The 27,646-nt window shown below is 39.1% G+C and overlaps 1 protein-coding gene and 1 non-coding gene across 2 annotated transcripts in view; one reads left to right on the top strand and one right to left on the bottom strand.

The window, feature by feature from the left end:
• The first annotated feature begins 4,932 nt into the window (after positions 1–4,932).
• On the top strand, positions 4,933–5,035 carry LOC119806061. Its single transcript, XR_005284101.1, has one exon. It is a non-coding gene; the product is annotated as a U6 spliceosomal RNA (small nuclear RNA).
• Positions 5,036–5,410: 375 nt separating this feature from the next.
• Positions 5,411–27,646, bottom strand: part of Adgre3 (adhesion G protein-coupled receptor E3) — a 54,570-nt gene continuing 32,334 nt past the window's right edge. Inside the window, exons 10-15 of the mRNA XM_038332924.1 lie at positions 25,576–25,779; positions 21,883–22,118; positions 18,702–18,768; positions 17,622–17,713; positions 15,641–15,821; positions 5,411–5,539 (exon numbers count right to left, since the gene is read on the bottom strand). Coding sequence (XP_038188852.1) covers positions 5,411–5,539; positions 15,641–15,821; positions 17,622–17,713; positions 18,702–18,768; positions 21,883–22,118; positions 25,576–25,779 — 909 coding nt within the window. The remainder of the gene's footprint in view (positions 5,540–15,640; positions 15,822–17,621; positions 17,714–18,701; positions 18,769–21,882; positions 22,119–25,575; positions 25,780–27,646) is intronic.

Below are 27,646 nucleotides of genomic sequence, written 5' to 3'. Positions count from 1 at the left end.
TATTTTTTTCCTTGGGAGACAAAACAGTCTACCTCCTCCTCACAAGGTAACAATAATAAATCAAAGTAAGACTTAACCCAAGTTCACCATGAGAATCAATAAATTTATTGGGTGAAGGTTATTTACAAACACGTAGGTGACCTCAGAATAGCAGCACTGGAGACACTTCACCCAGAATGGATGGTTGCTTCCCCATACTTGCATCAGTGAGTCTTTCTCAACCTTCATGCAGACTATATACTATAGCACCTCTGGAGACACCAAGGCCAGAATATTAGGGCTGAACTCTGAGCAAATGCTTGAGAATTATGGCTTCTTTCTCAGGTGAGTATCCCATCCCATCTCTGCTGTGTGACAATCAAGAAGCTTGCAAGCAGTCCTGGTTGATCTTAGGAAGACGACACTTTTTTTTCTCAGAGAACTGTGTCCTACAATAGCATAGTTGAATTTTTTGAGGTGCTATTCACTCCATGATGTGGAGTCAGCCTCAGTGTCTCTCAAAGAATAAAGGAACTGTGCTTTATATAACCCATAGCATATTTTTCTATTTTAAAATAGAATAAAATCCTATTGTTTGCAAGGATATAGATGGAATTAAGAGAAGATATGTTATAATAATTAAGTGAGATGTAACAAGAGAAATATTAGAATTTCCCATTGTGTTGAAAATTAATAGGAAGAGGAATTATTGTGTACAGGAAAAATGACTGAGCAAAGAGGGAAAGAGGTGGACATGGTCAAAGCTGTATGTCTATATGTATGTATAAAAAATTCCCAGTAAAATGCATCACATGTACAATTACTATGCATTAGCAACCATAGCAAGATTATTTTCAAAATGTCAATTCACATGGAAGAATGGTGAGATGAACCTAGTCCATGTGTGGCCACATGGCAGTGATGGTCCTTGGTTACGAAATAGGAACACAAGTTGTGAGCACTCTCTGTGAGTCAGTTCTGCTGATTTCCAACTTCCTCCTATAATAGATAGACATTTAGAGGTAAACAGAAATTCATTCCTCAAAGCTCTAGATCATGTTGGGGTGACAAGCTAAGACTTTTGGTAAGGTCTAAAGCTTAGAGAACACATCTGAGTATCTGACTCTAGAATCTCTTGTCACTCTCACATCTGCAATATTTATCTTACTTTATCTTTTCACATGACAGTAGGTTTACTGTGGTCCCTCACATCTTACTAAGTATTATCATATGTGTCATCCTTTAATCTTTATGGTGAGATTGATATTATCTTTGCTTTACAGATAGGGACTGTGAAACAAAGAGGCATTACATGCTTTGACCAGACCACATAGGCTAAAAGTGGGTGTTTGAACTTGTGTTTTTGACTCCATTTAAATATAACAATGGCAGGTCATTTAGATGCAACAGAAAATTTACTGGCATTATAAGGGTTGATATGGACCTTTTAAACCGAAACATAATATCTAACATAAAGGTTTCTGACTAGTTTTTTGGATCATTTTTTATGTGGTTGGTTCTTGAAATTTGATATTAAAATATGTAGCAGTGACAGCATATTACAACAGAGCACAATGTTCCCATGAATATTATTCTGATTCTCATTTAATTACATTTTTATGATGAATTGTTCAACATTCAGACAGACTAACCAGTGTCTTGTCTTGAATGAGAATGGTACCCATATGTTCACATATTTGAATTATTGGGCCTAAACTAGTAGTAGTATTGAGAAGAATTAGGAAATGTGACCTTGTTGAGGGAGATTTGTAACTGGCAGGAGGGCTGTGAGGTTTCAAAAGCTTATGCCATCTCCAGTGTCTCACTCTTGCTACCTTGTACTTGTGGAACAGGATGCAATTTCTCAGCTACTTCTCTGGTGCTATGCCTGCTCACCTGTCTGCATTCCTATGGCCATGCTCAATTCCAGAATAAGCATGGATTCCTCCTGTGAAACTGCAAGCTTCCAAACAAGCTCTTTCTTCTATCAGTTGCCTTGGTCATGATGTCTTATCACAACAACAGAAAACTATTTTAGATACCTAATAGCCACAGGGCCACAAATGTGGTCTTAGCAGATTCATCACTGAAGCATCACAGATATATCTGTCTGAGCATGCATGCTCAGTGTTCCGTTATTCACTATACCTATAATATAGAATCTACAGAAATGCTTACTGTCAGATGAACAATGAAAATATGGTTGGCATGCACATGGAGTATTATACAGTCACAAACATTTCTCCCATATTTAAATTAAAAAAAGAGAGGATGGAGAGATGATTCAGCAGTTAAGAACAATAGATTCAGAAAACCAGAGTTTGATTTATTACACCACATGGTGGTGTCTGTAACTCCAGTTCCAAGGTATATGATTCCATTTTCTTACCTCTGGAACCTGGTACATAGACAAAACCACCAATTTACATAAAATAAATTGTGATTTTTCTTTCTTTTTTGAGAGAGAGTTTCCCTGTGTAAGTCCTGGCTGTCCTGAAACACACTCTGTAGAACAGACTAGCCTTCAACTCACAGAGATCCATGAGCCTCTGCTTTCCAAATTCTGGGATTAAAAGAATGCAACACCACTGCCTGATTATAAATAACTCAGTGAAATAAAACATGAATGAAGACGGAGGACATTAATTTCAGTGAAACATATTATATACAGAGAAATTAACACAAGATAAAGAAAAGGTGTGTATTTGAATGTTGAATGCTACTTAAACCATTAATATAGAATAGAAACAGCTGGGGCAAGAGACACATTAAATAGATGTTGTATTTTATTTTAAAATGTTACCTGTATGATAGAAATATAACAATGAAACTTACCATTATTAATAATTGATCTGTTCATCAAGAAGAAAACAAAGTGGAAGTTGGGAAAGTAACTGAGCAGTAACTAGAGAGAGGAAGGTTTGTTTTGGTTCATGATTTAGGGCATAGTGTATTATGGAATGAAAGGTATAGTGGTAGGGCCGTTTCCATGTATGGCAATGTGAAGCTGACTCTCTCATCTAGGAAGATCAGGAACAGAGAAAGGGGATTGTTCACTCTCAGATAGTTCTCTTCTTTCATTTTTATTTGATCTAATACCCTGTTCTATCAGTAGGTGTCACCTATGTTCAGTAGGTCTTCCCTATCCAGTGATAACTCTTTGGAAACACACATAGAATAACCAGGTGTAAATCATTTGGGTGATCCTAAATTCAGGTAAGTTGACGATTATTAACCAGAAAATGAGAAAGGAAAGAAAAGCAAGGAGAGGTGAGAAGAGAGAAGGGTAGGAAGGCAAGAAAATGGAGGGAAGGGAAAAGAAAGGCAGGAGAAGTAATCTCTGCAGAACAGTGAATGTTTTTCTGACCTGACTGTTCTGATGGATCTCACTAGCCTTTTGAATAAATTTGGGCTCCTTTTTACCCCTTCTTTAATAGAGGATTGAGACCATGCCCGTTGGCTTTTATTGTCATTTGCCATTTGCCAATGCTGCACATTGTTCTCCGCCTTCAAGAGGACCATTACCCTCATTAGTCTTTTGTACACGCTGTATGGATTGTGTGTGTATGTGTTCATGTGTGTGAGTACAAGTGAATACACCTCTGTCTTCCACATGGATGTCAGTGAAGAGCCTCAGGCCTTCTACCTTGTTTGAGACAAGGTCTCTTATTTGCTACTCTGTTTATCAAATAGTGCCTCTGAACATTTGGATATTCTCCTGACTCTGTGTTCCATCTTGATGTATTAGCAATGGGATTAAAAATCAAATTACTGTATTAACTTTACATGGGCCTTTGAGACGTGAACCCAAGCTCCCACTTGTGCATAACAGATGCTTTATTTACTCACGAAGCTGTTTCCCCAGCCTTCTACCCTCAAATAGATTATTATCCGCACTAAGAGATCCAGTCCTCTCCCCTCAAATAAACTATCATGTATATTAACAGATCCATGAACACAGCATCTCACCACGACCACACTGAAAGATGAGCCCAGCAGCAAGACTCTCATCACTCAAGAGTCTATGGTTTCTCAATAAATTGCTCTGTATGATCAGTTCACTTAATACACAAATGCCAATAGATAATTTTATCACATAGCACCTTGAAGTCTTTATATATGTATACCTCTTATGGAGACTCATTGAGGTACTTTAGAAGTAAATTTTATGGGAACTAGATGGTACAAACATAAGGCAAATTAGAGGATGTGGTGAAATCTGACAACTATTTAGCAGTAGTTAAAGTGATTTAAATTTCATGTGTGTACACCAAGCGTTTGCATAGGTATATATTCATGGATCGACACACAAATGGAGGTCACAGGATATCTACAGGTGTATATTCCATTCATTTTTAAGAGGGTCTGTAACAAGTCAAGGGCTCACCTATTCACCTAGACATGTACCACCATGCCTTATTTTTTCTGTAGATACCAGGGATAGAAATTGATCCTCATGTTGGCAGGGCAAACACTATACTGAATGTACTATCTCCCAAATTTTACAGATCTTAGTGCTTTTGGGTATCATAGAGATCTGGGTCTGAGTATGATTCTTCCTGTACATAAAGTTAACACAAGATAAGAACTCAATTCTATGGCTCATAAGAGCCCTATCAAGCCAGAAAGAAGAAGAACCATCTTGAGAAGTGCCCTATTTTTTATTGGCCAGATTTTTCAGAGGATCATAATACTTGGAAAAATCTTGATTCACAGAGTCTATGGACAAACTCTCTCAGATACAGAGACTGAGATAATTACATAAGAAACTAATATATACAGTGGCATGTGAACACAGAAAGTCCGTGTTCTGATACAGAATGAAGGGTATAGCAGAGGGTGGTTTGGGCCTTACTAAAAAGAAGGAAACTTATTTATATGTCTTTTCTCAAAGGAAAAAGGTTGGAAAGTGTCAAGAAAAAGGGTGACAAATCTCTCAATTCTCAATTCCACCAGCTTCGGCAGCACATATTCTGAATTTGGAAGGGAAGAGGGAAGAGTAGCTTGGCCCCTGTGCAAGGATGACGTGCAAAGACACAAGGTGTCACTGATGGTACCAGAGGCTGAGGCATCCTGTGCTGCTTACAGACCTTTCATTGGCTATGTCTAATGAGTATTGGGATGAGTCTTCTGAGGTGAATATTTACCTACTCATGATAATTAACAGAAAAGATAGATAGAAGAGATGAGGAGAGGGAGGAGGAATAGAAGAAGAAATATTGAAGAGTAAAGACATGTGAGTGGGGTAGAGAGAGAAGATAGGATCAAGAAAAGAAGTAATGAATTGAGAAAGGCAAGAAGAAATTAGAGAATGAAAGAAGGAATTTAGGTACCAAATCCAGAAACTGTGGCTGTATACAGTATGTCATATTTTTTATTTCTTTTTCAAGGAACAGAGAGGAAATCTGTTTGCATGACAAACTAGATCAGGTCACATAAAGCCTTTATGGGGAGCTGAGCTTACCATTTTAGTGTGGGTAGTAGAATAAGACATCTCAGTGCTTTCAATCTCCACCCCTTTGTGCATCTTACGAAACCACTTCTTATATTCCATTCGCACCTGAAAGTTTGAAAGAATAATTAAAAGGATGGCTCATATCCAGAAATTGGTGCAAGGTAAGGGAATCTACTTTACATGGGATACAAAAGACACAAATTCAAATCCTACTGTCTATGACTTATTGTTTTTCTGTATATATTTGACCCTAATTGAACTTATTAATTTTATTTAAATCGAATTTCTTCCATTATAAATAGGAACTTATAGAAAAAGAATTGATAATGTTGATAGTGGTGATAGTAATGGTGATGATGATAATGAAATGCCGATGATTAGTGTAATTGTATGATTGTGACACTGCTGAATGGGATAGCAGTGATGGTTATAATGAAGATAAGGAGAGTCGTGATGCCCATAATGCTAATTATTAGAACGCTGATGATAATAAAGGTAATCCAATGATCAGAGTAGTCCCAGTAGGGTTGGAAATTATGAATATGATGAATATGTGATATGGTCACAGTGACCAAAGTGGTAATGATAATGATTATGGTAGTGATATTGATGTGATGGTAGTCAATATAGTGGTGACCATCATGATAATAATGGTGGTGTTAATACTGAAAAATAAGATGATTGTTGGCAATGGTGGTTGGAATGGAATGAGAGATACAATGATGATTGTGATATTTATGGTGGTAATAAGTACGATGAAGGATGTCTTAGTGATAGAAGTGACAAGAGTGGCAATGTTAATGGTAATGGTAATGATGGTAGTGAGGATGCTGAGAGTGAAGATGGTGATTATGATAATTATAGTGGGGATAAGATGACTATGATGATGATATGATAATGATGATAATAAGAAGGACAATGACAGGATGACGGTGGTGGTGATGATGAAGATGAAAAAGCAGAGGAAGACAAAAGTGTGATGATTGTGGCCAAAATTTACTCAACAGTAGAAATATGTAAGGACCTTGAAAAGCAGCATAACATTTAACCTTCACATAAACCGAAAATAAAACATTTGTTTCTAATCTCTAATTCAGGTGACAGAATCTAAATACTAAGAAAGTAACATTTAGATAACATCTCCAGCTCAGCCCAAGCAGGGTGCTGGGACTGCTTAGGGAGTGCAACCGGCAGGCGGGAGTTTCTTTGTTTCAATAGTCAGCATGCAGCAAGTTAGGCCCTCTCTGGAACTCCCTGGCCAACAAAGACACTGGATATTAGGACCAGAAGACACATTTGGGAGGTGAGTGACTTCCTGACTGCTCGGCAGCAGCCTGGGAGACAGATCACAACCACTCCCTGACCCCCGACACTTTCTAGTCTTCTGGCTGGGGCTAGTCTCACTAGAACTGCCTCCATCTTCCGACCCCACCCAACTTGCATCCAGAAAAACTGTCCCTTCTACCTCCTGTTTCGGGTTTATAACATCTCCAGCTCAGCCCAAGCAGAGCGCTGGGACTGCTTAGGGAGTGCAACCGGCTGGCGGGAGCTTCTTTGTTTCATTAGCTTACTTGCAGCAAGGTAGGCCCTCTCCGGAACTCCCTGGCCAGCAAAGACACTGGAAATAAAGACCAGAAGACACATCTGGGAGGACCAGAAGACACATCTAGGAGGACCAGAAGACAGATCTGGGAGCAAAGACACCGGATACTAGCACCAGAAGACTCATCTGGGAGCAAAGACATCACATCTTAAAACCGGAAGACATCTGGGAGGCGTCCCTCAGCTACAAGGAATCCCTGATTCAGTGCTGTGGAGTCCCATCTGGAAGGCCTTCCCTAGTGTATTCAAGTGCCCTGACCCTGTACCGAGGCCACCTAACCAGAGGGGGGAGAGGCTGCCCTCCAGGCAGGTCTGAGGAGCCCTGCAAGGGAATGCAGGCTCCTTCAGATTGTGCTGCAAGGAATAGCTCCTGCCCTGGCACTGAGGAGATCCACCCAGATACAGTCAGAGCAAGGATTGGAACAAGTCACCAAGTCTATCCTAGCTCCATTTGAAGGAAGAGATGGGCAGGTACTAATGCAAGAACTCCTCCAAAAACCCGAAAGGCAACATGTCACCACCAGAATCCAGTCATCCTGAAACAACAAGAATTGAACACCCTACTCCAGAAGAAATCGACCTTAAACAGTACTTCATGAAAATAATACAGGACCTTAAACAGGAGGTAAAAACTGTCATAAAGGAATCGAGATGACAAACAAAAAAGTAGATGAAATGAATAAATCTCTCAAAGATAACCAAGAAAAACAAGAAAAAGCAATCAAACAGGTAAGGGAAACAGTACAAGACCTGAAAAATGAAATGGAGATAATGAGGAAAACACAATCCGAGGGAAGACTGGAAATGGAAACTCTGAGAAAATAAAGAGAAACTTCAGAGACAAGAATTTCCAACCGAATACAAGAGATGGAAGAAATAATCTCAGACTCTGAAGATACTATAGAGGAAATAAAACCATAGATTAAAGAACAAATCAAATCCAACAAATTCTTAACACAAAACATCCAGGAAAACTGGGACACCATGAAAAGACCAAACCTAAGAATAATAGGGGTAGAAGAAGGAGAAGAATTACAACTCAAAGGCCCAGAACATATATTACACAAAATTATAGAAGAAAATTTCCCCAACCTAAAGAAGGATATTCCTATGAAGCTACAAGAAGCCTATAGAACACCAAATAGACTGGATCAAAAGAAAGCATCCCCACGACATATAATAATCAAAACACAAAACATACAGAATAAAGAAGAGATATTAAGAGCTGCAAAGGTAAAAGGTCAAGTAACATACAAAGGGAAACCTATCAGAATTACACCTGACTTCTCACTGGAAACCATGAAACCCAGAAGGTCTTGGATAGCTGTGCTACAGACATGAAGGGAACATGGATGCAAGCCCAGACTACTATACCTGGCAAAGCTAGCATTCACCATCAATGGAGAAAACAAGATATTCCAGGACAAAAACAAATTTAAACGATATGTAGCCACAAATCCAGCCTTGCAGAAAGTAATAGAAGGAAAATCACAAACCAAGGAGTCCAACAACGCCCACAATAACTCAGGCATCTAGCGACCCTTCACCAGTACAACTAGAAAAAGGGAAACACACAAACTCTACTACAAAAAAAAAATGACCAGAGTTAACAATCACTGGTCATTAATATCACTTAATATCAATGGACTCAATTCATCTATAAAAAGGCACAGGCTAAGAGATTGGATACGAAAACAGGACCCAACATTCTGCTGTTTACAAGAAACACACCTCAACCACAAAGACAGACACCTACTCAGAGTAAAGGGTTGGGAAAAGGTTTATCAAGCAAAAGGACCTAAGAAACAAGACGGTGTGGCAATACTAATTTCTAACAAAGTTGACTTCAAACTAAAATCAATCAGAAGAGATCGAAAGGGATACCTTATACTCATAACAGGAAAAAATCCTTCAAAGTGAAGTCTCAATCCTGAATATCCATGCCCCTAATATAAAGCTTCCACTTATGTAAAAGAAACACTTCTAGAACTCAAGGCAGCCATCAAACCACACACACTAATAGTTGGAGACTTCAACACTCCTCTCTCACCAATGGACAGGTCAATCAGACAGAAACCTAACAGAGAATTGAAAGACTTAATGGAGGTAATGAACCAAATGGACTTAACAGACATCTATAGAACATTCCACCCAAACAGGAAAGAATATACCTTCTTCTCTGCGGCTCATGGAACCTTTTCGAAGATTGACTATATACTTGGTAACAAAGCAAACTTCAACAGTTACAAAAAATATTAGTAACCACCTGTGTCTTATCGGATCACCATGGATTAAAATTAGAAATCAACAACAATGCTAACCCCAGAAAGCCCACAAACTCATGGAAACTGAACAGTCAACTACTGAACCAACCTGGGTCAAAGAAGAAATAAAGAAAGAAATTAAAGTCTTTCTTGAATTTAATGAAAACAAAGACACAACATACTCAAACCTATGGGACACAATGAAAGCAGTGCTAAGAGGAAAGTTCATAGCACTAAGTGCCCACTTAAAGAAAATGGAGAAAGCACTCATTGGTGACTTAACAGCACACCTGAAAGCTCTGGAAAAAAAGAAGCAGACTCACCTAGGAGGAGTAGAGACTGGAAATAATCAAAATGAGGGCTGAAATCAACAAAATAGAAACACAGAAAACAATCCAAAGAATCAATGAAACAAAAAGCTGGTTCTTGGAGAAAATCAGCAAGATTGACAAACCCTTAGCCAGACTAATCAAACGGCAGAGAGAGAACACGCAAATTAATAAGATCAGAACTGAAAAGGGGAACATAACCACTGACCCAGAGGAAATTCAGAGAATCATTAGATCTTACTACAAAAGCCTGTATGCCACAAAATTGGAAAATGTAAAAGAAATGGACAGTTTTTAGATAAATACCATATACCAAAGTTAAACCAGGACCAGGCAAACGCTCTAAATAGTCCTGTTAGTCGTGAAGAATTAGAAACTGTGATCAAAAACCTCCCTACCAAAAAGAGCCCAGGACCAGATGGTTTCAATGCGGAATTCTACCAGAACTTCCAAGAAGACCTAATACCTATCCTCCTTAAGATATTTCATAATATAGAAACAGAAGAGTCATTGCCAAGTTCCTTTTATGAATCTACAGTTACCCTGATACCTAAACCACACAAAGACTCAACAAAGAAAGAGAATTACAGGCCAATCTCACTCATGAACATTGACACAAAAATTCTCAATAAAATACTGGCAAACTGAATCCAAGAACACATTAGAAATATTATCCACTACGATCAAGTAGGCTTCATCCCAGAGATGCAGGGCTGGTTCAACATACGAAAATCTATCAATGTAATCCATCATATAGATAAACTGAAGGGAAAAACCATATGATCATCTCATTAGATGCTGAAAAAGCATTTGACAAAATTCAGCACCCCTTTATGATAAAGGTCTTGGAGAGATTAGGAATACAAGGTTCATTCCTAAATATAATAAAGGCTATTTACAGCAAGCCGACAGCTAACATCAAATTAAATGGAGAGAAACTCAAGGTCATCCCACTAAATTCAGGAACATGACAAGGCTCTCCACTCTCTCCTTATCTCTTCTATATAATGCTTGAAGTTCTAACAATAGCAATAAGACAACATAAGGGAATCAAGGGGATTCGATTTGGAAAGGAAGAAGTTAAACTTTCGTTATTTACAGATATTATGATAGTGTACATAAGCGACCTCAAAAACGCCACCAAAAAACTCCTACAGCTTATAAACTAGTTCAGTAAAGTGGCAGGATACAAGATCAACTCCAAAAAATCAGTTGCCCTCCTATACACAAAGGATAAGGAAGCAGAGAGGGAAATCAGAGAAGTATCACCTTTCACAATAGCCACAAATAGCATAAGATATCTGGGAATAACTCTAACCAAGGAAGTGAAGGATTTATTTGACAAGAGCTTTAAGTCTTTGAAGAAAGAAATTGAAGAGGATACCAGAAAATGGAAGGATCTCCCCTGCTCGTGGATTGGGAGGATCAACATAGTAAAAATGGCAATTCTACCAAAAGCAATCTATAGATTCAATGCAATCCCCATCAAGGTCCCATCAAAATTCTTCACAGATATTGAGAGGACAATAATCAACTTTATATGGAAAAACAAGAAACCCAGGATAGCCAAAACAATCTTATACAATGAAGGTACTTCTGGAGGCATTACCATCCCTGACTTCAAACTCTATTACAGAGCTACAGTATTGAAAACAGCTTGGTATTGGCATAAAAACAGAGAAGTCGACCAATGGAATCATATAGAAGACCTGGATATTAACCCACAAATATATGAACACCTGATTTTTGATAAAGGAGCCAAAAGTGCACAGTGGAAGAAAGAGTGCATCTTCAACAAATGGTGCTGGCATAACTGGATGTCAACCTGTAGAAGAATGAAAGTAGATCCATACCTATCACCATGCACAAAACTCAAGTCCAAATGGATTAAAGACCTTAATATTAATCTGAACACACTGAGCTTGATAGAGGAGAAAGTGGGAAGTACTCTACAATAAATGGGCACAGGAGACTGTTTCCTACGTATAACCACAGCTGCACAGACATTAAGGGCAACATTGAATAAATTGGACCTTCTAAAGCTGAGCAGCTTCTGTAAAGCAAAGAACACCATCACTAAGACAAACAGGCAGCCTACTAACTGGGAAAAGATCTTCACCAACCCTGCAACTGACAAAGATCTGATCTCTAAAATATATAAGGAACTCAAGAGACTAGACTTTAAAATGCTAATTAACCCAATTAAAAAATGGGGCACTCAACTGAACAGAGAATTCTTACAGTAGAAGTTCAAATGGCCAAATGACACTTAAGGTCATACTCAACCTCCTTAGCAATCAGCGAAATGCAAATCCAAACAACGTTGAGATACCATCTTATACCTGTCAGATTGGCTAAAATCCAAAACACCAATGACAGCCTTTGCTGGAGAGGTTGTGGGGTAAGGTGTACACTCATCCATTGCTGGTGGGAATGCATACTTGTGCAACCACTTTGGAAAGTAGTGTGGCAGTTTCTCAGGAAATTCGGGATCAACCTACCCCAGGACCCAGTAATTCCACTCTTGGGAATTTACCCAAGAGATGCCCAATTATACTACTAAAGCATCTGCTCAACTATGTTCATAGCAGCATTATTTGTAATAGCCAGATCCTGGAAACAACCTAGATGCCCTTCAGTGGAAGAATGGATGAAGAGACTGTGGAATATATACATGTTTGAATACTACTCAGCGGTAAAAAACAATGACATCTTGAATTTTGCAGGCAAATAGATGGAAATAGAAAACACTATTCTGAGTGAGGTAACCCAGACCCAAAAAGATGAACATGGGATGTACTCACTCATAATCATTTTCTAGCCATAATTAAAGGACATTGAGCCTATAATTCGGGATCCTTGAGAAGATAATAAGAAGGTCAACCCAGAGAAAAACATATAGTAATCCTCCTGGATATTGGAAGTAGACACGATCTCCGGTCAAAAATTGGGAACTTGAGGGTGGGGTGAGACGGGGCCAAGGGAAGATGGGGAGAGAAAAGCGTGAACGGGAGAATGGGGAATCTCAGCCGCATGGGATGCCTGGGATACAGGAAGGGTGGATATGGGAGCAGGGAAGCATATATCTTAATTAAGGGAGCCATCTGAGGGTTGTCAAGAGACTTGACTCTAGAGGAGTTCCTGGGCTTCCAGGGACATGCCCCCAGCTAGTTCCTTGGGCAGCTGAGGAGAAGGAGCCCGAAAAGTCCAGTTCCTATAGCCATACTGATGAATTTCTTGCATATCACCATAGAATCTCCACCTGGCGATAGATGAAGAAAATGACTGAGCCCCACATTGGAGTACTGGACTGAGCTCCCAAGGTCCTAATGAGGAGCAGAAGGAGAGAGAACATGAGAAAGAAAGTCAGGACCATGAGGGTTGCGTTCACCCATGGAGACGGTGGGACAGAACTAACGGGAGATCACCAACTCCAGTTGGAACGGGACTGATGGAACATGCGACCAAACCAGACTCTCTGAATGTGGCCGATGGTGGGGGCTGACTGATAAGCCAAGGACAATGGCACTGGGCTTTGATTCCTCTGCATGGATGGGCTCTGTGGGAGCCTTCTCAGCTTGGTTGATCACCTTCCTGGACCTGGGGGGAGTTGGGAGTACCTTGGACTTAACATAGAGTAGGGAACCCTGTGGGCTCCTTGGCCTGGAGAGGGAGAAGAGGAGGGGAGGGAAGGGGGAGGAGGAGGGAAGGAGATGGAAATTTTTAAATATAAAAAAATAAACCATGAAAAAAAAGGAAAGTAACATTTAACAGTGCACATGACAATTCAGCATATAATTCCATGGTCTGCCTTTTTAAAAATCATTGTCGTATTAAAAATAAAATTTGAGTTTTTACTCCTCACATGACTTTATAAAGACACCCATGTTTCATTTTAATTCTGCTGAAATAATTAACTCAAAAAAGTTACAGATCTTCTTCCCTTCCGCTATTCAGTGTGACTAATGGCCACATAGTGGGCTAAACAGGTCCTTGGATTTCTTGACAATGTAACTGAAAATCAATTTCTATTCTCTATAAGAAATTAAATGGAAATACAGTAATCATTTGTTCTATAGCAGGAGGCAGACAGAAATGAGTTACAAATAACTAAGTTAATAAAAGGCTCAGGGGGAAACATGAGCCCCATTTGTTCATGCAAGAGTTTTGCGGTTTTATTTTCTTGAAGGCTTTTTTGTAAAAAAAAAAATTACTGTATTTATTGTTGCTGTTGATGATGATTTTTCCCTTGTAGTATGTATTATTTTATTTTGTTGTTGTTGTTGTTGTTGTTGTTGTTGCAGGTGGTAGTTAATTTAGCCACTAATTCATCATTGGAAGGAGGCTATAAGCTTGCAAATGAAACTATTTTGTGAGGTACAGGAAAAAAAGTTACAGATCACCATGCACACTAGATCTATTATGGATACAGTGAGTCCTTTATTATTAGAAAGCTTACCAGGAGCAGACTAGCTCTTCAGAAAAAAAACCTCTTGGAAGTAAATATAGGCAAGGTAAGACTTTTTAAAGTTAAAAGGTGTAATCATACCACACCAGTGGCAGGGTGAGGTGTGATTTTACAGCAAAAGGAAAGAAGAACCTTTTGGTCTATAAAACATCACACAAGCCTCATGTTACCAGAGAAAACTTTTATTTACCTATGATCATCTCCCAGCAGGGAAGAAGGAATCATTTGATCTTTAAAACACCTGATAAGTATCCTTCATCAAAAGAAGGGAGAAACTGTTTAATAACAAGGCTTCAGAGGGGAGGAGGTATGTGGTCAAAGTAACCTAACTTTTCCTAAGCCATTTTACTGCGAGGATGAAGTACCAAACATAGAGGAGGCACACAATTAGGGAAGAGGAATTAATGAACTATTATAATGATGGTTCATTTGTATAAGCAATTTAAATGCTGGTATTTACATTCAACAGCAAACAAACAGACAAAAAGTTCACCAAAGATTGACATAAATACAGATTAAAGTATAATTACAGTGACATGCACAAAAAAGCATGTGCACCAAGCAGTGGTGCATACCTTTAATCCCAGCACTCAGAAGGCAGAGGCAGATGGATCTCTGTGAGTTCGAAGCCAGCATGGTCTACAGGGTGAGTTCCAGGACAGGCTCCAAACCTTGTCACAAAGAAACCTTGTCTCTCTCTCTCTCTCTCTCTCTCTCTCTCTCTCTCTCTCTCTCTCTCTCTCTCTCTCTCTCTCTCTCTCTCTCTCACACACACACACACACACACACACACACAATGTGTGCTACTAGATTATATTGTACTGTCTTATAAAACCCTAACTCTTCAAAATAAGACACTGTAACACTTCCATATGATAAAGTAGACTCAGAGAGAATTGGCATCCTCTTTGAGGTCTCAAAACAAACTAATAAATGGAAGAACAGAGTGAGGTAGATTGTACCAAGTATCCTAGTGTTATCCTGTTCATTATGAATCACAACAACCAATCATATCTCTGGTGAACTCAAATTTGATCATGAAGTTTGTTTTGAATAATCAAAAGAGTGCAGAAATAATGTTATTTGTAACAGTTATGCATAAGCTTTAAGATCTAATATGGGATTTACATAAAATATCTCTCCTATTTGATACAAGACAAATAATATCCCACATTGTGTCCATGATGCCAGGCCTATTTACTGCCAAGTGAAGACTTTTTCATTTCATAAAGGCTAATTCAATCAAGTGACAATTATACGTCATCAACAAGAAAGAAATTCTGTTTTAAGCCACCGTGGTTGAAAAATTAGAAAGAAAGTATCATTTGTTAATGCAGTATAATCCATCTTATCTTGTATTCCCTTAAGAGGTACACTTAGATGCTGAATAGATACAAAACACAATGTGTGAAATAACTAGGAAAACTTCAAAATATCTTAAACAAATGAACATTTGAAAATTGAAATGTGAAACTCCAAGAATATGAACAACTGGTCTAAGAGAATTTTGGTGTTAGGTTGGTAAGAAATGAGACAGCCTTACCTGATGATTAAGCAGACAGTGAACCACAAATATCAAAACCCCCTGTAGGACATTGATGATGGTGAATAGATAGGCAATGATCAATTTCACTGTCTTCCCAAATTCAATGACCATAAATAAGCCAATGCCCCAAGAACATCCCAATACAAATAGTTGAGCAATGGCTTTCAGTGTCATGACCCTGGATAGAAACAATGACAACAAAGTTATGTACTGTTCCTCGGGCTCTCACTATGTTAGCATTAGTATAAGCAACATTTTATGTGTTATGTTACTGCATTTAAAAATATTTTTAATTAAAAAATGTATATGTTCTGTCCACAAGATGCATTGGGGTAATGTGAGTGCAGATCTTGTGGGAGTGGCCAATAAATGACTAGTACAACTTAAAGCCCACACTACAAGAGTGAGCCCACATGGAACCTTGCCTGAATGTTCAGGAGCTAGAGGCAAGATAGCCCAGAACCCCCTGATAAAAACAAATACAACTAGCAAAAAATTAGTCAATGAAATGATTCCTAATAATATCCTGCTGTACTCATAGACTGGTGCCTAGCTCAATTGTCATCGAAGGGGTATCATGCAGCAACTAATGGGAGCAGATATAGAAGTCCACATCCACAAGGTAGAGCCAGGGAAACCGTGCAGAAATGGGGAGGGAAGTTTGTAGGAGCCAGAGGGGTAGAGGATCCCATGAGAATATGACACAAAGAATCAACTATGTGGAGCTCATTGGGGTCTGAAGACTGAAGCAGCAACCACGGACCCTGCATGGGTCTGAGCTAGGTTCTCTGCAGACACCTTACGGTTGCATAGCTTGGTGTTCTTGCAGCAGTCCCACCAGTGGGAGTGGCACGTCTCTGACTCTTTCAATTGCTCTTGGGACCCACTTTCTCTTAGTGAGTTGCCTCACCTAACTTTAATATGAGGTTTTGTGCCTAGTCTTATTGTAGCTTGTTAGCCGTGTACGGTGGAAAGCCCTTGGAGGCCTACTCTTTTTTTTCTGGAAGGGAAAGGAAGAGGAATGAATCTGAGAAAACAGGGAAGGGGAGGGACTGGGAAGACTGGCAAGAGGGAAAAATTCAGTAAATATATGAAATAAGAATAAAAGAGAAAAATTACAGCAGTTCACGCTTGAGGGAATTTTAAGATGTTGAAAGTGTTAATGTCCCCGGGGGCCTTTGATTTAGACTACATGGATTTTCCATTATGAGATGGCTGTGAGCTTGTAAAAACAGGAATATAATGTAATGGTTAAAAAGTGAAGTGTTTTGGTATCAAGTTAATAAGGGATGGAGTTGTGATACATTTATTTTCTCATTAGTAGGAGGTAAAGTCACCCATAACCTGATTCTGAACACATCTGTGAGGGAGTATTAAAATTAAGGTTGACCTCTGGGAATTTCTGTGCAGGATTGTTTTGATTACAGTAATTGAAGAAGGAAGTCGTTCCCACCATGGGCAGTAGCATTCCCTGAGTTGGGATTCTGGATTATATAAAGGGATCTGTATAATCGCAAGCATTCACCATCTTCTTTCCATTTGTGAATGAAGTAGGGCCAGGTACCTCTAGATCTATTTGCCTTGACCTTCCTATGACTGTGACTATACACAGTTCAAGACCTGTAAAGTAAAATAGATTCTTCCTCTCTTAATATGGATTGGTCAAAAACTAATTAATAAAAATTTCTTTAGTATGTAATTGAAGAAGTATATTTGTTTATCAGAAATAGAGAATTTTCTTACTTCTATTTAATGTTCCTGATTATAACCAGGTGGTAGATATGGAGAATTTTATTTTCTACACTTGTATGTTTTTATATTTTTGCTGTTGGTCTTGGTATGGGAGCCAGGTCTTCAAACATTCTAACCAAGAATTCTATCTATGAACCACAGTCAGACCCATTACCATATTTTTCATCAAGTGTTTCTCCCCTAGAAAATGTTGCAATGGAAAAAGCTAATTCTGTTACGTTCTTACTTGGTGTCCTGAAGTGTAGAAACTTCTTTATTGAGGGAAGAAAGTTTGCTTCTCAAAATCCACATAGTTTGAAAGTAGAACACCAGGTTGATCTGTGGGGGTGCCATGAAAAAAATGAGTTGGAGTTTTCTTTCATGATCCTTTCTTCATAAAATACTTTGATTGGCTCCGAGACTAATTCCACAAACAGTTCAGGCCCGACTGAACCTATTGTATACAGTAAACAATATATGTGCAGTTGCCCCCACTTGTTATTTAGTTTCCTATGCCTTTTATTCAAAATAGGACATTTTGAAAGTAGAAAGCTTTCATTCCTGACCTAGGCAAAAGGTATTACTTATGAAGTTTCTAGAAAATAGGAAAACATCTTGTACAGAGTAGCTGAATGTTCACTCAATGTTTCTGAATGTACAAATCAACTAATGAACCAACTAATCTAGAACTTTAAAAATAACCCAGGTGGACTGCTATATTATATGACTTAAATTGCAATAAAGAAACCAGAAAGTATATAGGAGATGAAGGATGGGGTGGTGCTGGGAATGCCGTTATCTGTGTATGACTTCCTCATCGTATTCACGGACTCATGGCCGTGGTTATTCACACAAAACCAAGCCAGCAAAAACTCTAGTATGGGTGAGGAAGGAACTGTGGCAGCTTCACTGCAGCTAAGGAACGAGTGGCCTTGATAGCTAGAATAGGAAAGAAACCCAATACTCCTTTTTGTATATAGCCACTGATAGGCTAGGCCCTACAACCATGCACATATGGGCTGTATTAGTTAGACTTAGTTGGATATGTAAATAAAAGAAGAGGATGTAAACTTGGGAAGAGAATTGGATGAGAATAGGGGACAAATAGAACCATAGTTACTTGTATACTTGCATAAAATCCTCAACAATAAATTTGAAAAATCAGCTAAAGGGAGATGAGCAAATGAGTGATGACCACGCATTCAGGACAAGGGCCTCTCAGCCTGCACACTGGGTTCACATCTTCACCCCAGTTCCACTTCAATAGAAAGGAATGCATTCTATTTTTGACCGAGTCCAGGCTCACCCACTAATAACAGTCACCTACCAAGATAATGGCTGCTACTGGCCCCAAGAAGCTCCAGATGAATGCTTTATGAAGGCTGAGCCAGCAGCTGTGAATAGGAAATGAGAATTAGCTGTCTCTCTCGCTACAGGAGTTGAACACACGGCCTGGAAGTCTGATCTAGCACTATGCAAAAGCATTGTTTCCAACCAGGATTTCAGATGTTCTTGTCTGACGTGAACTGGGTGCAATAAGCATGAGCTTTCTCAAGTCTGAAGTAGGAAGTGATTAAATCTTTGGAAAGATTAGATTACTGGAGAAACAGCAGGGTGCTTAAAACTCAGTAGCTGTCGTTTCTTCATAGTTTTGGGTTATTAATTCAAGATCTTATTTCTTCTCCATTAGACTTTTGGTAATTTCTCCAGTATATACAAGATAACTCTCTAGGAATTCTGAATGTCAAATATTTAAAACAATTTTTGCAAATCATTTCTCCTAGTAAGACTGACTCTCTCTGTAAACATCTCTCTACAGCTTTCCATTTGATCTAAACTTTTTTCCTGGGCATTAATGAATTTTCTCATCTACAAACCATATAGTAAGGGTTAAGTGGGATGATACACATGGAAATTTGGGGGTGAAAGTCAAGACTCTAGGTGTAGATTTTATAATGACACTGGTAGCTATATTGAGGCAGTCAAATAAATAGTTAACTCTAGGCTAAATCAACTAGACAAAATTAAATATATTTCATATACAAAATACTCTATTTCTTGAAGATTGTCACAACTTTCCATGAAAAACATCAAAAAAAATCTAAGAGAAAGTGTTCTAAATTGGTTCCTGGCGTGTCACTATGAATCTGATAATTATAATGTCCCACAGCCAACGTGTAGGATATAGTAAACATTTACTCTTAAGATGTCTTCTTGGGTTGAAAACTATAACTATGTAGCAAATGCAGCCACAAACTACTCATATTTTGTATGTAGAATCTTACCGGGACTCAGTTGCACTCCTTCACATACCGTCAATGACTGCTTTCACACAGCCGTGTAATATGAAGTGATTTCTACAGAGACAGTTTGGTCTATAGACCTAAGGTATTTAGCATTTTGCCGTTTATGCAAACAGTTTGACTGCTCCAAATCTTGCACACCATTTAGTTGCCAAGATTATTCTGATTGTAGGGTTCTTCATGGAGTTATGTGAGAGACACAGAAGTAGTAAACCAGCCTTTAGTACTTGGCATTTTTCTTGTCATTGTTATGGTTATTTGGGGGACTTCTGTTAATATCTACCTACTGTTTAAAGTTCTTGGAGAATATAATCCATGTGTGAGACTGTGGAATTGCTTTAACCATTCCTTAATTTCTTGAAGTTGGGTTCATTTTTTTATGTCGGTAGATTCATTTGTTAAAGGAGCTCTCATTTTACCAAAATTCCCAATGTGATCAAACACCAAGCTGCTGAGGATTTTCATTAGATTATGTTTTTAAGTATTAGAAAATATGGGACAAAAGATACGGACCAGTTATGAAAGTGCTCTTGTTGCATACACAAAGAACCCAGGTCTTTGCAGATACTTGGTGTGGGGCTGAAAACCTGTGATTTTATCATCCAGGAGATGGAGCCAGGAAGATGGGGAGCTCAAAGACATCCTTGACTACATAGTGAGTTCCAGACCAACCTGGAATGCATGAGACCATGTTTCAAACAAGCCAACCAAAAATAAGTAAATAAAACAGTATCTATTATCTATTTTGTCATATATGCTAGAATATATGTATATATATATATATATATATATATATATATTATGGGCAAAAATTGTATCTATGAATGAACAACTTTCTATGTTATAGCTAGGATAAATGTGAACTCAACCACCAACAACAAAACAAGACACTCAAAACCAACACTGCTGATATTTACAAACGACAGTAATATGCAGACAGGCTGGTTTGAAGAAAAGGGTTAGTTAGAATACTACTCAGCGGTAAAAAAACAATGACATCCTGAATTTTGCAGGCAAATGGATGGAAATAGAAAACACTATTCTGAGTGAGGTAACCCAGACCCAAAAAGATGAACATGGGATGTACTCACTCATAATCGGTTTCTAGCCATAATTAAAGGACATCGAGCCTATAAATTTGGGATCCTTGAGAAGATAACAAGAAGGTGAACTCCCAAAAAAAGATATAGTAATCCTCCTGGATATTGGAAGTAGACACGATCGCCAGGCAAAATTGGGAACTTGAGGGTTGGGCAAGACTGGGCCAAGGGAAGATGGGGAGAGAAAAGTGTGAAGGGGAGAACGGGGGGAGCTCGGAGGAATGGGGTGCTTGGGATATAGGAAGGGTGGATATGGGAGCAGGGAAGCATATATCTTAATTTAAGGAGCTACCTGAGGTTTGTCAAGAGACTTGACCCTAGAGGGGTTCCCAGGTTTCCAGGGAGACGCCCCCAGTTAGTTCCTTGGGCAGCTGAGGAGAGGGAGCCTGAAAAGGCCAGTTCCTATAGCCATACTGATGAATTTCTTGCATATCACCATAGAATCTCCACCTGACGATAGATGAAGAAAATGACAGAGCCCCACATTGGAGCACTGGACTGAGCTCCCAAGGTCCTGATGAGGAGCAGAAGGAGCGAGAACATGAGGGAGAAAGTCAGGAACGAGAGGGGTGCGTTCACTCATGGAGACGGTGGGACAGAACTAATGGGAGATCACCAACTCCAGTTGGAATGGGACTGATGGAGCATGCGACCAAACCCGTCTCTCTGAATGTGGCCAACAGCAGGGGCTGACTGAGAAGCAAAGGACAATGGCTCTGGGCTCTGATTCTTCTGCATGGACGGGCTCTGTGGGAGCCTTCTCAGCTTGGTCGATCACCTTCCTGGACCTGGGGGGGAGTTGGGAGGACCTTGGTCTTAGCATAGAGTGGGGAACCCTGATGGCTCCTTGGCCTTGAGAGGGAGGGAGGGGAGGTATGGGTGGAGGGGAGGGGAGGGAAGGGGGAGAAGGAGGGGAGGGAAGGGGGAGAAGGAGGGGAGGAAGGGGAGAGAAGGAGGGGAGGGAGGGGGGAGGAGGAGGGAAGGAGATGGAAATTTTTCAATATAAAAAAATAAACCATGAGAAGAAAAAAAAAAAAGAAAAAAAAAGTTTGATGTTTAAGTTACATTTATACATTTCCACACTTTGCACACACACTATGCTTACTGGGTATGTGTTCCATAATTCTTGTGTCTGGCTATTGCAGACACAGCAACAATAAAGGCAGGAATTCCATAGCCTACAGGATACATGAACCTCTTCTTGAATCTTCCTGAGCTGCTGTAGTTGGCTACTTTGAGATTCCTCACAGTGAGAAAAAGGTGTAGCCCTTCCAAAAGCATCCACATGAAGGAAGCCAAGTAGAGGTAGTGCAACATTCCTGTAATGAGGGAGCACAGCACCTAAGAGGAAAAAATGAGAGTGTGGGACACATGCAGGCTGTACCGGATCCAATTCTCAGTACCTACTATTCACTGCATGTTGACCTGAGATCTCAACAGGATTCTGTAACACTTTTCTTGAAGGCAATGCACATTGAGACAGCCCTTTCTGTTCACTGAAATTTACTTTCCACATAAATCAATTATCAGGTCAGAAAATGCCAAGGAATAGATACTGTCAGAAAATGCATTAAATCGGCAATGCACAAGGGTTTGTAGATCCATATTTCATTGCCCTGGAACTTTGAACAGAACTCCATGGCATGTGCTCTGTGCTGCTTCCTGGAGGTCTTCAGGGGAATATACCTGCAATTGTTTATGCTGGGCACTTTCTTGAAAATAGACACAAAGCAAAGAAAATCAGCCTACATATCACAATCCCAGAGAACTTAGAAAACAATGAGGACACTAAGAAAGACATACATAGATCTAATTTACATGGGAAGTAGAAAAAGACAAGATCTCCTGAGTAAATTGGGAGCATGGGGACCTTGGGGGAGGGTTGAAGAGGAGGGGGAAGGCAGAGAGGAGAGGAGAGAAAAATGTAGAGCTCAATAAAAATCAATTAAAAAAAGAAAATAGCCATTCATTGACCCTTTGCCCATCTTTGTATTATTTTCCTTGCTAGCTGAATATGTTGTACATAAAAGGGAAAAAAAAAGCGTGTTCATCAACTCTTTGTTGCGGGATCTGTATTTAGGGAAAATGATAATGAGCCCTCAGAGAACAACATTTACTGTTTATTAGTGCTACATAATAGAATAAATGTTCTCTCGGGATGATATTTAATCATTTTCAATGATGAATACCCAAGCTTACACATCATAACTAAGTTAATAATAGAAATAAATATTAGGAAATTGAGTTTTAAAATATATACCTGTTTGTGGTTCATAAGTATCACAAATACTTTGCAGTTGGTACTGTAACATTATTCCCCTAATCACTGTATGAATTCAGATCCTAACATCAAAAACTGTCAAATACTATTTACAAAAGGAAACATGAAATCTTCATCCTTATGGGAAAACATTAACAAGATATATAAGGATAATAAATAAAAGCAAATACATATAAGAAACAAAATATCTTTACCAAGAAATTTTCATCATTACCATGCAAGTGGAGACAGAATTTTTACCTATTTTGTTTTATTTTATCTCATGTTTTGCTTTCTGGGTTTTCTTGTTGTTTGTATATGTTTGCTTTGGGATGAGGTAACTTCTCTATCAGTTTGTGTCATACCCAGCATTCAGAAACTGCTAAGGGTAGATTTCAAGTGTTCTTGCCACACAAGATGATAACCTTTAGAAAAAAGAATATGCTAATTAGCTTGATCTGGCCTCTGTTTATTCAGTGATGCAAAGCGCCTTACTGAACACCAAATATTTACTAATAGACAGATGTTTCTAGCTTCTTTAACAGGAAGGAAGTCAAAGTTCAAAGGGCCACTTCTGGGAAGACTTTGTTTTTTTATATCAGCCTATGACAGAAAAGCACATACAATGAGAATGAAATCCTTGTCCTTCTATACAGAAACAATATCAAAAATGAACAGTTGATGAGGGATGAGCCCAGTGTAGCAATCTCTTCTTAATTGGACCACCACTTTTCTGTATTATTATTTATTTTAAGCTAGAGTCTCACTATGTTGCCAGGGCTGGCCTCCGACTCACAATCTTCCTGTAGCTTCCAAAGTAGCTGATTACATGAACGAGTCCTTGCATGATTATTTTAATGGATGCCTATTAATTGAATATGTTTCTGTGGCATGTTACAGCACTTTAATATGTGTATACACATGGAATGATCAAGTTAAGGTTATTAATATATTTATCACCAAGACATTTATCATTTCATTGTGCTGATGCTTGAAATAGTAAAATGCATTGTTTCTGACTACTTTGAAGTATCCACTTAATATTGTGTCCTTCTATATTTTTGGGACCAACCCTTATCATTATTATATTTGAGGTTGTCATTAACAAGTGGGTTTTGTGCTGCACATTCAAATACATGACCCATAACATAACTACCTTAAAGTGTATATTTTTATTACAGAATTTTCTAAAAAACATTGTATATACAATCAATTTGAACAAAATTTGTCCATGAAAACAATGCAATAATTATATTTTCCTGCATTATAAAAGTGAGAAGCCACTTCAACAAGTTCAAACAGCAACTAGGATGAAAAATTTAGAATCACCTGCAAAGCAGTGTAAAAACTCAACTGTCAGTCTGTTTACCTGTATTCACAAATATTATGAAACTTAGCTGTGGCTTGGGGAATGACTCAGTGAGTAGGAGCAGTTGCTTTGCAAACATGAGGACATGAATTCAAATTTCCAACAACCACATAAAAGTTGAACATAACCATAGATGCCAACAATCCCAACATAATGGGGATGGGGAGGCAGATACATCCCCAAAACTCTTTGGTCAGCCACCCCTGTCAAAATGGCAAGCTCCTGATTTAGTGAGAGGCTGTATCTCAAGGTAATAAGGAGGATACAATAGAGATACGTATCTGACAACTTGCTCTGGCTACATTCATACAAATAGCTGCTCACACCTGTGCACTCGGGTCCATGCATTACACAAGTCTATGGTATTTTGGGTGGACTGGTAGAGAAGAAAGGTGACAGACACCAGAAAAAAGAACCACAGACACCAAGAACATTGTCAGGTAACATTGATGTTTGGAATGCTTTCAGTTCCAAAAATGATCAAATATCCAAACTCCTTCAATTCTACGCAGATAGAGAGCTGAAATTTTCATTGTTCATTGGTATGGGAAGTCCTTCTGTATATATGTTGCTTTTGTTGGTTAATGAATAAAGAAGCTGCTTTCAGCCGATGGCTTAAAAGAATATAGCCAGGCAGGAATATATATATATATTATATATAATATAATATATATTTAAATATATATTTACACACACACACAGAGAGAGAGAGAGATTACACACACACACACAGAGAGAGAGAGAGAGAGAGAGAGAGAGAGAGAGAGAGAGAGAGAGAGAGAGAGAGAGAGAGAGAGAAAGAGAGAGAGAGAGAGCAGAGTCAGGAGAAGCCATGGAGCCGCCAGAGGAGAAAGACACAACCTACCAGCCAGAACCTTGCCAGTAGGCCACAAACCTTATGATAAAATATAAAATCATAGAAATGGGTTAACCAAAGATATAAGAGCTAAATAGCAATGTGCTTAAGTGATTGGCAAAGTGGTGATTTAAATAATATAGTTTCTGTGTGATTATTTGGAGTCAGCCAACCGGGAATGAACAAGCAGCCTCCCTCAACAGTGTGTTTCTTCCCAAGATCTCTACTGGTGAATCCCTCTTTCTCTGTGTTTGCCCAGGACAAGACAGCTAAAGCTCATAGGACAATGAAGTAACTTAATTCAGTCACCAACCTTAGGCTCAGTTCTGTTGATGCCTGTGAGAAAGAGGAGATCGGCCAGGAACAGGCAGATGGAGAGCTGCAGGTGGAGTGCCGTACTGGTATTCTGGATGGGCTGGCACAGGAGAAAGGTCACAGCCGCCAGGAACAGGCACAAGAGGGAGAGACTCAGTCCCACGTAGGTTATCACAGACAGTGCAGAAAGCACAGAGTCCTCCTGCAAGCCACAGAAGAATACATCAGACTCTCCATGTCTACATGACAGTCAGCATGAACATCATGATGCACTCAGAAGCCTGGGTCTTGCCTTGCCTTGTTATCTCTTGTACCATCAAGGCTGAGATTAATGCTTTGCACATGTTATTCACTTAATAAATATTAACTAAATGAAACAAGCATGTGCAAGGACATGGCATTATGGTCATTGAATAGTAAAATAGCTAATAAACACGGCCTAAAGTAAAACAGGATAGTGGAAACTTAAATTATACATTAAAAGCCATAAGTTTTAAACATTTTACAAGGCTGACTTACTGACTGAAACCTGTGACTATGGAGACTTGGAACATTGCAGAATGGCTGTAACATTATGATAGTTGTCTTTAGCCTGTGTGTTGCTTAGCATCCTTATGTATCTTCTGTACATCCTTTAGAAACACACAAGCAGACCCCTAACTTCCACTAACCTAAAATTCAAGATGTCATCAGCATCTCAGGTTGTAGCAGATTTCCACCTGTCTGATGTTCCACAATTGTGTTTGAATTGACTTTATCTATTATTTCCTTTGTTCTCTTACTATAAAAACATGGTATTTAGAGTAATTTGAATTTGTTTTCCTGAGTCATTGTCAGCCCCAAAATAAGTATTTTTATATCTTATGAAGTAGAAGCTTTGGTAGTTTTGTTATTTCATGTTGATAGGAAGCAATTAGGTGAGTTTCCTTCACCTGACACTTAGTTTACATCTAAAAATCCTAGCGGCCATGAGGAGCCTTTGATGATAACCAATTGCCTTAGTTTGGTTCAACCAGGGACATTTGGATATAACTTTCTTGCAACTGAAATAATGCTTCCAGTTCCAGATCCCCTAGGCCCCTACTATTTTGGGGTATGCAAACTTCACTTCCCAACCTTTGGTGGCTTTCCTTGATGGGACGTACTTACTCCAGACACACTTATGGAAGAGTCAGGATTTCCCCAGGTTTGCTTAACCCATCTACCTGATGTTTCCACTACTGTATTTCTTAAACTGACGTGAGTCATGATTTTGCTTTCCTGTTACTATGAAATCTTCAGGAAATGTTATGACTGCACACAGCTGAAGTAAAATCACTGAAAAAAGGCCGTGTGTCATACCCAAGCTCCACCATCCTTTAGTTATAATAACTCTGAACTGTGGGTTCTGCAGTGATTCCAAGCATTTTCCACGGGTGCTATAAGCCCCATATGCCCAAAATAGTAATTAACTTGCAAATACTGCTACCCAGACTGTCCCCATTTAATCTTCAAAATCCAATACTGAGCCTGGCGGTGGTGGCACACGCCTTTAATCCCAGCACTCGGGAGGCAGAGGCAGGCGGATCTCTGAGTTCGAGGCCAGCCTGGTCTACAAGAGCTAGATCCAGGACAGGCTCTAGAAACTACAGGGAAACCCTGTCTCGAAAAACCAAAAAAAAAAAAATCCAATACTGGTATTTATTGAGAATTTTTTTTGGCAATTCTATCAGGGGAGTGGAGCTACCCATGTACCTTTGTGAAGGGTCAGAAGTAAAATGACCCCATTGGCTTGTGTGCTTCAATATTCATTCCCCAGTTGATGGTGTACTTTGGGGATATTACAGAGCTTTTAGGAGGTACAGTCTTTCCAGTTGATATGTCACTCTGTAAAGGCACTGAGGGTTTATAACTGTACTCCATCTCCCCTCTTTTTTTCTTTCTCTACTTCTTGTGTGTGAACAAAATGTGAACTCCCAGCTTCCTGATTCTGCTGTGATGCCACACACTCTGTGCCATGATGGACACCATCCCTTCGGACCCAGATGGCCAAATGAACTCCATCTCTAGATTGCTTTCAGCCACAGTAT

This window comes from Arvicola amphibius, chromosome 1, assembly GCF_903992535.2.
Source record: "Arvicola amphibius chromosome 1, mArvAmp1.2, whole genome shotgun sequence".
In the NCBI taxonomy this organism is placed as follows: Eukaryota; Metazoa; Chordata; class Mammalia; order Rodentia; family Cricetidae; genus Arvicola; species Arvicola amphibius.
The sequence above is the reverse complement of the archived record's forward strand: the minus strand, read 5'-3'. Positions and strand labels throughout refer to the sequence as shown.